Below are 15,784 nucleotides of genomic sequence, written 5' to 3'. Positions count from 1 at the left end.
CAGTCCCTGCCCCATTGGAGCTTACAATCTAAATTCCCTAACATACACATACACAGACATAGAGAGAGACTAGGGTCAATTTGATAGCAGCCAATTAACCTACCAGTATGTTTTTGGAGTGTGGGAGGAAACCAGAGCACCTGGAGGAAACCCACGGAGAACATACAAACTCCACACAGATAAGGCCATGGTTGAGAATTGAACTCAAGACCCCAGTGCTGTGAGGCAGAAGTGCTAACCATTAGGCCACTGTGCTGCCCAATACCTGACCAATGTCCTGTAGTTCTGACCTGTTAGATGCCCTATATGGACTGAATGTTAGAATTAGGCTGGTTACACACTGCAAAAAAATTCTCCCGATGTGATATCGTTAATGATTTTACCAGCGACTTAAAGTCCCGATCAGCAGCTGATTCCTGTGTACACACTATACACGTTTTACACGATTAACTCTCAGATCTGTGCTCTTCATCTATCATAACCATCGGTTGAAAAGATGGTGACTCTGTTAACTGTATGGAGATCTATGGACACTGACGGCCGTGAGAGCGTACACACTGCAGAATTTGCCCAACATCGTTAGATCGTGTAGCGAGATTTTTAGTCTGTATATAAAATCAAATGAAACGATACAATGTGCTTTGGAACGATAACCGTTGATCATTGGAGCGTACACACTGATGTGATTTCGGGCCGACCGGTCGTTTATCGTGTGATTGGCAGGATAATCATCTAAAAACCTGTAGTGTGTACCCTGTATTATCCAGTAAGGGGATTTATGTATTAGGTTATTTACTGGGCTGGAAATGTAATGAGGATGTAAAGTATTTTGTTTGCTCCTTAGTTTCTATTTGCTATTAAGAAATGTTTCTAATCACAAGAAATTTAGAGAAGTTGAAAACAAAATTGTTATTTTCATCCAAAGAATAAATAAATAATGGAAACTGAAATAGATCAATGTTCAGTTGAAGGCAGATTATAAATTCACTGGGAATTAGTGAAACGCAGAAATATATCACCGGATTTGCTAGAAGTATTTACAGTTTGTTTAAGGCTGTACTTACAAATCATTGATATTTTTTGCCAATCATTATGGAAATTTCTTGAGGGCTAACGAGCATAAAATTTATCTAGAGATGAAAAGTGTTCTTAATATTTGTCATAACATTATATAGAAAATATCTCTAGTTTTACCTATCTACTATTTAAATGCCTAGTGGCGTGTGTAAAAAAAAAAAACAAGCTGCAGCGCCACCTGCTGGGCAGAGTTATACACTGACCTATATATTTCTTGAAGGAGAAGTGACAGTTGGGAGTGGTTGGTGGTTGCCGGGGGTGACAGTGGGGAGTTTTTAACACCTTAAGTAGCTTGATGAAGATGTCGTGATGAAGATGAAGGATGAGGTGATGGAGAAAAATGATGAGGTGGTGACATGTGGACAAAACCACGTTAAAAAGGGGCGCTTGCGTCGGGAAGTAACGCTCTTCCCCTGAGGAGGCCTGGGCTAGGCCCAAATACATGCCAAGAACCTTTTTAACACCTTAAGTAGCTTGATTTGACTAGAATGCATGAGTATCATGCACGGGTTAACTTGTTGAAGTATATCCATATAGGGCCTGATTCATTAAGGAACTTAAATTAAGAAGTTTCTTATTTAAGTCTCCTGGACAAAACCATTTTACAAAGCAAGGGGTGAAAATTAGTATTCTGTTTTGCACATAAGTTAAATAGTGACTGTTTTTTCATGTAGCACACAAATACTTGATAGCTTATTTGTACACTGAAATTTAAAGTTGATATTTGTGCGCTACATGAAAAAACAGTCAGTATTTAACTTATGTGCAAAACAGAATACTAATTTGCACCCCTTGCATTTTAACATGGTTTTGTCCAGGAGACTAAAATAAGAAATTTCTTAATCTAAGTTCCTTAATGAATCAGGCCCATAGTGTAAGTTTATATGTTAATGCCTTTAGCACTGCTCTCCTATAAGACCGCTATGTTTGCATGAAACAAACAAAAGTAGCATCTTCGTATAAAAAAGCTGTAACATCATCTAAATATAGTCCGATTCATAAACAAGCACACACTTGCGGGTGAATTGTTTTTGAAAAAACAAATATAGAAATTTGTTTTAATTTGCTTACGTTGTCTTGATATCGCCATAAGAATATTTTTACATTAACATTTTTTGTTTCTCAAACCTCTGTTAAGAGCATAATTTTAAAGCAAATATGTTTCACTTTAAAAAAATAACCACTAAATCTACGATTCACGAAAATACCACATTATTCTGCTGAACATTGAGTGTATCAGGTTTAAGATGATATTTTTTAAAAACTTCTGAAAAAGTGAAAAAACAGTGTGTATAAAACATTTGTATTAGGATGAGTATTAGTCCTTTTAAAAACAAGTTCTGAAAATCTTTGAAACGCTGATCGTTGCTGCAAATATTGTAGTAACCCACGCAGAGCTCACGCACTGCAGACACCATGGGGTATGTTTACTAAACTGCGGGTTTGAAAAAGTGGAGGTGTTGCCTATAGCAACCAATCAGATTCTAGCTGTCATTTTGTAGAATGTACTAAATAAATGACAGCTAGAATCTGATTGGTTGCTACAGGAAACATCTCCACTTTTTCAAACCCGCAGTTTAGTAAATATACCCCCTAGTCAGGTTTCCTCCTTCTGACTATTCGTTATTCATTATAATCTGGTCTTTATCCATGTTCTGTGTCTTATAGATTATGTTGCTGAGTGATCCGGACATGGAGAGCAGTATATTGATCAGCTCAGATGCTGGAGCCACGTACCAGAAATACAGACTTAACTTCTACATACAGAGTCTGCTGTTCCACCCCAAGCAGGAGGACTGGGTGCTGGCGTACAGTCTGGACCAGAAGGTAAGGTCCACTGTGCTTGACGCCAGAGTTGGATGAAGGGTATGAGTGCACCAGCCCACACTGTGGTCTATTGTTTGTTAATGTATTTTTTTTTTTTAGCGGAGGCCAGAGAATTGCCCCTGAAACATTTTTTTTGCAGGGAGCCTCCTGTGTGGCAAATATATTTAGCTGGTGAGCACAGGTTGTGAGCAGGGAGATGGAGAACTGGCAGCGCTTACTAGGCACCACACACGCACCTCTCTGTGAGTCTAGCCACACCCCCTGTGGCATTAGACACACCCCTTTCAGTGTGATACAGGGGTATCGCACAGGGTGTTGCATTTGCAGAGGACAGTCCTAATGATAAAGTTGCCAGATTGTTAGTCTAAGCAGAAAAATGCTCATTTGGAAAGGGGAAAAAAATATCAATATTGTACTTAGTTTAAAAAAGTGCATTTGCGATGTGTCTTTCATCAAAAATTCATACTTGCATCTACCTGCACTGGTAAGAATGTAAATTATAGTCTATCACCAAACTTTGCAGACTTCCCCAGGAAAGCAGTGGTGAGTTATACTAAATATGTTTGGATTAGCAGCCAGAGGCCATCGTGTTGAGTGTATGCAGTTCCTCCCCACCTAACGTCAATTGTGCAAGTACAGTATGATCGTGACAAGACAAAAAATTAGCTTAGAGTGAACGATTTATTGTATATTCCAATGAACTTGGTTAGATAATCTTGCTGTTTATTGGAGTTGGGTTGAAGGATTTGCTGTGTATATTGGGCAGTACGGTGGCTCAGTGGTTAGCACTTCTGCCTCACAGCACTGGGATCATGAGTTCGATTCCTGATCAGGTCTCTATCTGTGTGGAGTTTGTATGTTCTCCCCGTGCTTGTGTGGGTTTCCTCCAGGTGCTCCAGTTTCCTTCCACATTCCAAAAACATACTAATTGACTGCTATTAACTTGAGCCTAGTCTCTCTCAGTCTGTGTGTATATTAGGGAATTTAGACTGTAAGCTCCAATGGGGCAGGGACTGATGTGAGTGAGTTCTCTGTACAGCGCTGCAGAATTAGTGGCGCTATATAAAAAGCTGCTTCTGCTGATGTATATTAATGCACTTGCAGTGACGGATGTGCAACTGTCTGTGTATATTAAAGCACATTTAGTGAGGGACTTGTGTGTATTAATGCTTTCTGTGTTTATTAGTAGACTTTGCACCAGGGGCTTGTTGTGTATATAAATAGGCTTGGGCTTAGTGATTTACCGTGTATTCCATTGACGATTCATGTAGTCCAGATTAGATACATTATAGATTAATGAGTTTTTTAATTGGGTGACCGGATATAACCGGAATCAGATGTCAACCTGTCGCTAGTACTTATGTGACGCACACAGGCCGTGGGGACGCAGCCAGCTGAAATAGGACGTGAATACAATAAAATAATAGATGTCTGATGTGGATGCTTTTGGAAAATAAATAAGTAAAATGTTTAAATAAAGAATGGTCAGGAAATACAGTCTCGCTGTATTCTGTATTCTGTATCTCGCTGACTCATCTCATCTAAGATTTACGCAGCTACGTTTTATGCTGTATGTCAAAGGGGGAGAGACTGTGATGTCTGCCGGTGACAAGAGATCATCCGTACCGGAGCCCCCTGTCCAGGGTCCTGGATGTCACACTCCAGGCTGATCAACCCCCCCGTCACCTCCCCGTCCTCACAGACGCCCCCACCAACGATCACTCTTTCCTGTTGACAAGCCGGAGTAAAGACGATATTAGAGTGACTGCTTCGCGCAGGACATAAACGTGCACAGAGAAGATGAACTAGTCCATTACTTTCTATCAATGTCTGGGCTAAGGAAGCATAATGATGTGACTACATTTGCAACGTTGTCATAAAACACTTTTATTTTACCCATGAAGTTTAAACCCTTCTAATATAAAGTGCCGGAAGGCGAGGTGAGAGGGGGGCAGTAAAACGCTACTTGTAGGGGTCTCGCTATAAACATAGTGTTTGCGCTGTCATTTAAAATAGCTGTTTTACTGTGTATATTTCTTTTTATGTCATTCAAGGGTTTAAACAAATAAGTCTGGAAATTAGAAGCCAATGGGGGTTATCAATGAAGCCAAATAGTAGTAGGGTCCAATTACGTCTCTATAAGCTTAATTATGCATGAATGTAGGTGTCAGGCTGGAAGTAGGAATACATTAATTTGTTACTTTTTGCTGGTTTCGCACATTGATTGTTCTTTCTGATCTACAAGATGAATGTGCGAGGGGACTGATCCTGAGGAATCGCAGATCAGGAAATTCCTTCCAGTTTCCCCTCTCTCCGTCCCTGGCAGCTCAGTTCCATTTCTTACAGTAGCAAAATATCATTTTTTTAAAGGTTTTTGGCATGCAGAATATGGTAAAATAGCAACTGTTCTGTAAGCCACAGAAAAGGGCATTACGGTGGCTCAGTGGTTAGCACTTCTGTCTGACAGCACTGGGGTCATGAGTTTGATTTTCAACCATGGCCTTATCTGTGTGGAGTTTGTATGTTCTCCCCGTGTTTGTGTGGGTTTCCTCTGGGTGCTCCAGACTCCAAACACATACTGGTAGGTTAATTGGCTGCTTTCAATATATATTTATATGTATTTAAAATCCTTTCTCTCTGCAATTTACCAAAAAATTATAACTATTAATGCCCAATGGCTGATCTGGTAAAGGTAAATCTCATGGCTTTCCCCAGGCCAGTCTCTGCTGATAAGTGGACGTGTGAGCCAGCTAGCCGCAGTTGTACCACAAGCCCTGAATTCGTCTTTCATTTTTCGTAATGTGAAAATAATCTAAAATGCATATAGGGAGATTTTGATGACTATAGGGCTTTTCAGTCATTGATAAATCAGCCCTAATGTGAAGGACGTGACAGAGCTGAGTCGGCGAACAAAAGAGCATGGCCAATGTGCCCCCTCCGGGCCAGTCCCATATTGGGCCACCTTGGACTGGGTCACTGGGCCACCTCTATTTTTTTCCTTTAAAAAAGGCTGCTGAGTCAAGTCTTGCCCCCCGGGCTAAAACCTAATCCTCCAATGCCCCTTCTGTTCCGAATCAATGTTCTAATTAGAGCGGGTATCGGTAAAGGCGCAGAGGTATAGGGGATTCGGACATGCCTGACGTCCAAAGAGGCTTCAGGGCACATGACCAAACTCAGGGCAAGAGGACACTGAGGATTCCAGAGCCGGCTCCGCGGGAGAGGTTTTTTTTAATAACGGTTTTGAATGTATCTTGAGCGCTACATGTTGTCAATGCTCATGATGTTTCCAAACCACTTTTTCAAGATTCAGATATCCTTATATTCGTGAACAGTGATGTCATCCCTTACGTTATATATGGACAGTGGGCATATTATAGTTATAAAATATACTGTAAAATAACTTACACTAAAATGAGGATATTAGTTCAGAGTTCCTGAAATTACATAAAACTACTGGTAGTCTTGTGCCTTTATATTATCACATAACCCCTCAGTGACCTCTAATATCCTTTTATCTCACAGTAAGGGGTACATTATTCCGTATAATACTTTACCGACTAAAACTCCCTGTCTATAATTGCCATTTTGCGCTTTCAAATTGTATCATTTCTCTAACCGAAAACAGTCTATCCCAAAGTTGTTGTTTTTTTTTTTGCTTTCTAATCAGCATGCAAATGTAACTTGTGCTGAATATTTTTTTTTTTATAATCCTAATTAGTAGCAGGTATTTAGTCTAGCAATTAGCCCCCATCAAGTCAATTTGAAATTAAAATAGATGCCTTGATTACAAAACTCATTAGCGGAGAAGCCCTTCTCAATAACCCGTTCATTTCAAATTCTCAAACTAAATAAAGTGCGGAGCATCTTCAGTCTGTTGTTAATTTGCATAAATACGGATAATATGTAATTGGGACATCGGGGAGGATGAACGTCAGTAAGTTTGCTGGTTTACTAAGACGTGGGTCATTTTTTTAACCTGTAAAATAAAGATTATTATTAGATTAAATTACCTCTCGCACAGTAACAGATAAAAATACATGCAAAATCTAGGAGCATGTACTGAACAAATGTGGTTTTATTTTCATATTCAGTCTATCACTTAGAAATGGGGAATAGGCCAAGAAAGGGATTTATTTTCTTTACCTCCTTATGAATATCAGCAGGCACATGAAGGGACATTAAATGCAAAAATCCAAATTAAATCAAAATAAAAAAATGAATTGCATATAAAGAGCACACAAACCATAGCTGCCAACAGTCCCGATTTCAGTTGAACAGTTCTGATTTTAGGGCTCTGCCTCGCTCATAATTGTCATGAAGGTGGAGGAATCCTCACACCAGCTTCTGATGCTTGCTGCAAGATTTGGAGGGGGAAGGGAGGAGTCTTTATGGCGTTAGGCAGCCCTCTAGGGGAGTGGCCACACCCCTGTCATGATGTGGCTCCACCCCTATTCTGTCAGGAATGCGCAAACTAGTGGACAGTAACATTTTCTGGTGCATCAGACATCGACCGAGAGAGTTGATTGCACCTATGGTTTCTCCCCCACCTCCTCCCAACATTTTTATTTAGTTTGTATGGCCTAAGCCACTGAGTATTCCACAGAGCATGCTCAGGAGTACATAGTGACTCCTGTTTACTGGGAGGAACTGCAGCTGCTCTGAGAGTCTCCACCAATCAGCTTCATAGCCTTCCAACTACTTCACCATTGCCTCTGCACTGCTTTCAAAAATAATACAATGAGATCAAGTTATCAAAGTTTGTCTTTTACAGCTTTTCATTTACCAATATATTATTTGCAATAAAAACTTTGTTTTGTTTTTGGTCTACTAAGAAATGGATTTAGTTGCAATTTAAAGAATCCGCCCAGCAGCTTTTTCTTCCACCAACACTGTAACTACTCATTTCTCCTGATCCAATCCAGTGGAATAACAACTTTCTTTTTTAAAGACCCATATCTTTTACTGGCAACTAAAAATATGATTCGGTAAAGGCTGTATTTGCAGCAGGACCTCCGATCTTTTGTACTGTGCAATTGTTCTACTGCGTAGAAACATTACCACGCAGTGGAAAAGAATCTCAAAAAGGGTTCGCAAGAAAAGTTCCCACTGCAGCTGGTGTTCAGTTTTCACAGGGCATCTCCAGCTTTCCTCCTCGTCCCTTTTAATAATAACTAAGATCCTGACTTTCTTATATAGGGGCATTTAATAATAATGTCATACCAGAAAATATCACCTCCGAATAAAAATACAGAGTAACTATTGAACGCTCATTGCAGCTGTCATCAGCCATATCATGGATATGATTCGTCCTTTTAGCTTTAACTGGTAGTAATTGACAACTATAAGACCTATCTCACTGCCCTGCATCAATGGCACTAGAAGCCGTACCCAAATCTCCCCAGAGACGTCTTATTATCGTCATGCCAACAGTAAAAGGCTTTATCTTAAAATTGCATTTGCTTGTGGTACAATCATTCCTGCCATATTCATGTGGAAGTTGATTCTTTTTCCGACGTGATCCCTGAAGTATAAAACCTCTTCAGTTCCTCGGTTTCGGAGGATCATTATATAGTAAATAAGTGGAGCAGAGTTCCTCAAACACTCTATAAAATAAGTTTCTAAGTTTTGCAACTGTAGTTTTCTTGAAGGAAACCGACATCAAGATACATTTTTTATACAACATGTAAAACAAAAATATAGTTGAACTTTGCCATTTTATTTTACGTTTCATTTAGCTTTGCGTTTTAATATGTTGTAATATGTTATTAATTTACTATTCAAAAACTTAAAGCAAAACAAAAAGTTTGCCTCCCCACCCAACAGGGAGGATCCAGTCACAAGCATGACTAATATGCTAATTAGCCTGACTAATAGTCATAACATTCTGCTGACTGCTTATAGGGTCCTAGTTATTCTGCTGCCTGAGGTCCCTCACTGCCCTCATTCAAACTAGTTCAAATACACCCTCCTTCCTTACACTCAAGGGTGTAACCATGGCAGTGGAAGGAGGTGCCAGAGCTAATGGGGTGTCTTTTTGTCCATATGATAATATTTATATTGGAAGAGCACCCCCTCAAGGATATATTTGATATAATATCATAACCTATTTCTGAATGAGGTCAGTTTCTCTCCATCTGCGATGACTACTCCTTCTTTTATGTTTATGCAAAGAGTCAATATTTGCAGTGTTGACCCTTCTTTTTGAAGACCTCTGCAATTCACCCTGGCATGCTGTCAATCAACTTGTGGGCCACATACTGACTGATGACCGCCCATTCTTACCTAATCAATGCTTGGAGTTTGTCAGAATTTGTGAGTTTTTGTTTGCCCACCCACCTCTTGAGGATTGACCACAAGTTCTCAATGGGATTAAGATCTGGGGAGTTTCCTGCCCATGGACCCAAAATTTCGATGTTTTGATCCCTGAGCCACTTAGTTATCACTTTTGCCTTATGGCAAGGTGCTCCATCATGCTGGAAAAGGCATTGTTCTTCACCAAACTGTTCTTGTATGGTTGGGAGAAGTTGCTCTTGGAGGATGTTTTGTTACCATTCTTTATTCGTGGCTGTGTTCTTAGGCGAAATTGTGAGTGAGCTCACTCCCTTGGCTGAGAAACAACCCCACACATGAATGGTCTCAGGATGCTTTACTGTTGGCATGACACAGGACTGATGGTAGCCCTCACCTTTCCTTCTCCGAACAAACATTTTTCCAGATGCCCCAAACAATATGAAAGGGGATTTATCAGAGAAAATGACTTTACCCCAGCCCTCAGCAGTCCAATCCCTAAACCTTTTGCAGAATATCAGTCTGTCCCTGAGGTTTTTCCTGGAGAGAAGTGGCTTCTTTGCTGCCCTTTTTGACACCAGGCCATCATCCAAAAGTCTTCACCTCACTGTGCGTGCAGATACACTCACACCTGACTGCTGTGCAGTGTTTGGAAGCTCTCTGGGTGTCATGACATGGGGGACAGACATGTTGGGTAGTATCGCGTGATAAGGTGGTCAGATTTCGGCAAAAGTGGTTAATATTAATGATAACCCCCCAAAATGACCAAACAGCCTAGCCGAATCTACCTGTGTGTCCGCAGATTTAACTGTCAGAGCTGTACCAGGGGCAGAGGAGACACTGTGCATTGTCCCAGGGATTCTACAAATTAATGATCAGATTCTGAAGGGTGGATGAGCGCCGTGCGCTTTATCATAATCGTTAAGTCTGTTTCCAGATGATGCTGACACGCGCTGCAAGATCCAGCAATTCCATCGCAGAACAGTTTTAATAAGGCAATGTGTCAGAAAGGAACGGGATCCCAGAGGCAGAGCACCCGCCCTTGAATAATGTGCAACTTTAAGTGTCTGCTGGGACTGTGTGTTCATAAGGCATCCAGGCTGAACCTTCCTACTTTCATCATGTTGTCTAATTGCTTTGTGAATACAGTCTGGGATTCTATTTTTATCCACAAACAGAATACAGCAGTACCAGTGGGTTCAGCCGCCCCAGCCGTACCCAGATACTGCCCCCGTCAGACTCACCAGCCTCTCGTGGGAGAGATTGTGGATGGAAACATTTTCTAAAAACAAATCACTAGATTATAGATGAACAGACTGTAGCCCTGTATGTATTTGTCAGTATCAAAGTGGGTCTGTCATCAGAAGGCATAAATGTAGAGTATGAATGAGTTCCTGTTACCCTTTGTCCCTGCTCCCTGTGGTCCCCGCCTCACTGCTACAATCCCTATTTCAGTTGAGTGTCCCGGGATTCCCATATGATGGGGGCAGAAAGAAAATGATGCAAAACTTTGGGGTTCAGTTTCAGTTAGACACACAATGGGTTATTTTACTGTGTTTTAGCAGAAAAAAAAATAACAATGATAAGAACAATATTTTTTGCTTTTCGTAAAGGGATGATTGATCAACCCACCTCCCACATCTCCAGGGACTCCTGTGCTCCAGTGCTGACTAGAGGTGTACAAATGTTGTGGCAGCATTTTGTGCAGAACGTGTTTTGTGATGGAAGCAACCGTTTCGCAAAGCTGACAATCTTCTAGTTTATGCTTTCGCTTTGCCATTCTGCACTCCTTTTGTAAATTCCAATTTTGCTGAAACTATAGTCTATGCATTAGAGATGCTCACTGACCTCCATGAACTGGTTTTGGTTTTGTATCTGGATTAGCTTCGTGCTTCGTTTTTGGTTTTCCCAAAACCACCCTCGTGTATTTTGGTTTTGGTTTTGGATTTTTGAGAAAAAATCCTAAAATCTGCTAAAATCACATAATTTTGCTCTTTTTTTTGTTCCTACATTATTATTAACCTCAATAACACTAATTTCAAGTCATTTACAGTCAATTTTGACCTACCTCACAGGTCACAATATTATTTTCATACACTTTCGGACAAATACTGCAGCGACCTGGCTGGATGGTAAGCGACAGAGCAACGACACAAACACACGGCAGTTCCTAGCACATCTAGGACACATTGGCACACAGCAGTGGCAGAAAAGAAAAATGGTGCAAGATGGAATTGTCCTTGGGCCCTCCCACCCACAGTTATGTTGGACCTTAAAAAGGAATCCACAACTCACGAGATCCGACGACGTCGCAATGACGTTTTGCCTCGTTTTCAAAGCCGAAAAAGCGCGAAGGTACTCGAATCTGCTAAGTTCAGGTATAATCGGTTCTCGGGAAACCGAGCCTGAGCATCTCTACTATGAATAGACATGGGACGACAACGGTTGATTAATTCTGCTTTGTGGTGTGTTTGGGGTATACTGGGACACTTAAGACCAAATTCCGCAGGTGAAACTTGAAAAATATCAATCAAAATTTTGTTGCCAAGTGCAGAATTAGGCAAATATTTTGCGGAACAGTTTTGAAATTACAGCTGATCTCTAGTGCATGTCACAGCTCCCGGCACTCTGGACATGCAGAGCGCTAGAGCAGATTGTGATCCTGACTTAAAATGCGTAGGGTGGAGAAAGTGAAAGGTGCTCGTTATTCATTTCAGCTTTTACAATTGCTCCTAAAATACTGCTTGGATTAACCTCATTTATGTCTTAAATATATCAAGAGAATGAGGGGACATCAGGCCATTTCATGCCTCACATTTGTGACATACAAATTGCTGCTGGAAAGCACATAACGCGTTTCGTTGAAACTACTGTGCTCCGCTTAGTAGTACATCTCTTGATTAGTAGTACATCCCGAATACTAGTAAAGTCCAAGGGACAAATCTATCAATTGACCCATTAGCCTTTAATAAAATCGCTGTTTTAAAAAATGACGGCAAACTGTAGAGAATTGGCGCTTTTGCGTAACCTCCTTTTGCTAGATTTACCCCCAAACCTTTTTTTTTGGGGGGGGGGGGGAATGCTATGCAAACGGTGAACGTCTTCTCCACCCCTTCCATCCCTTCGCAATAATCACATCCATTTATAGTCAATTTCATTTTTATTTTTTTACTATCGCATCTCTCTGCAAAAAACTAATTTAGAAAATGTAATTTGTTTTTTTTTAAAACGGTTTCTCGATACTTTGCAGTCTCCACAACCTGTTGCTGGTTTCAGGGCGACCACCTGAGTTTGCTTCATTAAAAACAGCTGGAAATGGCGAGGAACAAAATAGCTGGAGGAATGATAACATTCAGGAAGGGGCCATAAGACGGCTGTAAAGGCACCATGTGTGGTTGTAAAATAAAAGTTATATCTCTTGTAATCTTCCCAATTCATCATCTGGAACTGAGAGCGACTCGCAGTTAATGCAGATGCACTTTTAGCCCGGACTGAGTGATGAGCGCTGGAGAGAGATGCGCGTGGAATACAGGATTTCTGGGGCGATTAGCAATGCTCTGTGTAGTTGGGAAGATTTCACCTTTGGGGTCCATACTTGAGAGGAGAGAGGAATCCTGTGCAGCGGATTTCATGCCCACAATATCTCAATGGAAATATCTTTTCCAGTTTCAGTTTAACAGCAAAGAAGCTATTTTAATGTTTTATTTTTGACCTACGGGTAATAGTTTTCTTTCTATCCACACAGGGCGGCCTGCGTGTTTTTGATAATGAAAAAATATACGTTGCGCTATATGATATCCTTATCAGATAAGTACAGTGCCATTGTTTTACTACCAGCTTTTAAATTGTCAAAGTGAACTTGCCATATCCATTTAAATCCACAACGGGGACCGTTGACAAAGCTGCTAGCCTTTTTCACAGGGGCCTATTGGACCGACATACACATAAGTTGGTACGCACCAACTTTCCGGTTTTGGGGAGTGCAAATGCTTTGTGACAGCAATTTTGGAATCAGAGCCTAAGATGGGAATGTGTATAGTGGAAGAATGTGTCACAGGAAAGTCTTACCCACTATATCGACCGTACTCTTGCTTCAATTCAAGCTTTCCGTATTTCACTTAAAATACTGCTCGTTTGAGCTTCTTTTATCCCTTAAATGAGTTATTAGAGTCAGGGGGCATTGCCACTGTCGTTATTACATGTGTCCCATTTGTATATTTAAGTGTTTTAGTTATACTGGTACGTGAGTGCCTATCATCATCATCACCATTTATTTATATAGCACCACTTATTCCGCAGCGCTGTACAGAAACTCACTCACATCAGTGCCTGCCCCATTGGAGCTTACAATCTAAATTCCCTAACACATACACACACACACACACACACACACACACAGAGACTAGGGTCAATTTTTGATAGCAGCCAATTAACCTACCAGTATGTTTTTGGAGTGTGGGAGGAAACCGGAGCACCCGGAGGAAACCCACGCAAACACGGGGAGAACATACAAACTCCACACAGATAAGGCCATGGTCGGGAATTGAACTCTGTGAGGCAGAAGTGCTAACCACTGAGCCACCGTGTTGCCAATAATACGCATTTCCTTATAGAGTTTGCTTGGTTGGTGTCCCCAGTCGCTCTGAGGATATGTCCAGATGTGGCCTTTCAAAATCTGTTAAAAAGTTAAAATAGATTAAAAAAGATTAAAAATAAAATAAAAATAAAACCTTTATTCAAAGAAGAACGCATATTTTAAAAATGATTATAATGTATTGCGGTGGCAACGACACAATACCGGTCAAACACCTGGAGTGGAGGTAAATACCAGGTGTGGAAGGGAGGTGGGGTGTCGCAAATTGTGTCATTTTGGCAAAATGACACTATTGCCTCCCTAATGCAGGATACAGGATGATGGCTTGCTCTCCCGGGAGTCCGGGGGACTGGAAGGCCTAGCTAGAATTCGAAAGTCTTCCAGACATTTGGGCAGAGTTGGCAGGTACGTTGTTAAATAGGCTTCACCATGCAACATAATTTATCAACTGTCGCCAGTGTTATTGTAAGCACAATTCCCTTGTTCTATAGGGTGGAGCAAGAAAAGGTCCTTTTTTTTCGAAAACAGTAATTTCCGCAGGCAATGAGGCTTAATCCTTTTACATATACACTTGTGTATGTTATTAGTATTTCAATTGTATAAAGCAACTTAGATTTTTCATATTTGTTGGCTAGTTAAATGCATTTCTGTATTTGTTTTCTACAACATGTCTAAGACACAAGTTCAGCTGTTTGCTGCAGTATATATGGGTGTTCTACGGCTTTGCATTTTTAATTTGACTTGTCACAAGATTACTCACTTACCGGTCTGATCATTCTTGTAGCCCCGAGTGCCGCAGACGATGTAGCCGCATGAGTAATGTGGCATAGTGGCATGTTCTCTACACGGAGAATCATTACTAATGTTATTACACTTGCTGTATCACTCTACATGATTACAGCACTGGCTCTGGGGCCTGTCTTACTTTAAAATGTACATGTCAGCTTGTCACAAGCGATGCTTCTCATGTAACTCATCGTTTCCTCAAATTATCTGTTTTCTTGGCGAAAAAGGAAAAAAAAAACCATCAGGTGATTTCCAGTATAAGTGACAGTCGCTTTAAAAGCAAAATACTGTTTAAAGTTTAATGAACTCACTCTGTGGGATAACAGCGTCAGCAAACCGCAGACGGAGCAAAACGCGACACGGCGTGCTAAAAATGGGTATTAAAAAGCAATTAATCCTCCTGTTAAACTTTAAAACGAACCCATAGCAAAGAACGGCTTTTAATTGTGGTATTCAATGTTACCTTTGTGTTATTTCTAAGCTGTATAAAGCAATGCCTATATTATTTACTAATCTTTATATAGCGCACATAAGGGATGTATACATAGTGAAAAGATGTATATTTACAGGCATCTATTGCAAGGTGCATAAAACACCTACATTTGCATCAGTCCCGTTATTATATTGTATACAAATAGGGTTATGTAATGAAGTGTCATATAGACTAGAGAGAATAATGTCTTGACACTGTTATTAAAAGCCGCAAAAAAGTCAAATTTTCATTATTAAATGTTATTAAATTAAAGCACAAATGCAAAATACTAAATTAAATGAACCCAGGTCACTCATGTGCCTAATCACAGAGACTGGCGTTGGTGAAATGGTAACATAACCCTTACCACTCCGGCCGCTATCGCTGGGTTGTCCGAGTGTCGCTCAGAAGCCTTGACGAGTTCTGTTTTGTAAAATTGCCAAAATAACAGATTTTTTTAATGAAAAAAATATAAATCAGATTTATCTCTGGAATTTGGGTTTCTTATGACAAATAGACCCACAGACGGCCTCAGGTGGAGGTTGACGCAAGTGAGCACAACAAGGGCTTTGTCAAACTGAGCATGTGCAGTATCCAAAGGTACGTCATAGTATGCTCTAAGACGGAGGCGTATCTCGTTCTTACATCACTCTACGGTTAGAGAGTAGGAGACGTATCTGTTACGGCTGCTTCCTCTCAATGCAAGATCCGGGCAGCAGATGATAATGACGATCAGCATG

At 40.6% G+C, this 15,784-nt stretch overlaps 1 protein-coding gene across 2 annotated transcripts in view; it reads left to right on the top strand.

The window, feature by feature from the left end:
- SORCS3 (sortilin related VPS10 domain containing receptor 3) overlaps positions 1 to 15,784 on the top strand; it is a 502,293-nt gene that overhangs the window by 206,175 nt on the left and 280,334 nt on the right. The window contains exon 4 of one of the 2 annotated variants that reach the window (XM_075215732.1): positions 2,746 to 2,904. The exons of the other annotated variant lie outside the window; for it this stretch is intronic. Coding sequence (XP_075071833.1) covers positions 2,746 to 2,904 — 159 coding nt within the window. The remainder of the gene's footprint in view (positions 1 to 2,745; positions 2,905 to 15,784) is intronic. 2 annotated transcript variants of the gene reach the window in all.

Source organism: Mixophyes fleayi, chromosome 6, assembly GCF_038048845.1.
Source record: "Mixophyes fleayi isolate aMixFle1 chromosome 6, aMixFle1.hap1, whole genome shotgun sequence".
NCBI classification, from domain to species: domain Eukaryota; kingdom Metazoa; phylum Chordata; class Amphibia; order Anura; family Limnodynastidae; genus Mixophyes; species Mixophyes fleayi.
The sequence above is the reverse complement of the archived record's forward strand: the minus strand, read 5'-3'. Positions and strand labels throughout refer to the sequence as shown.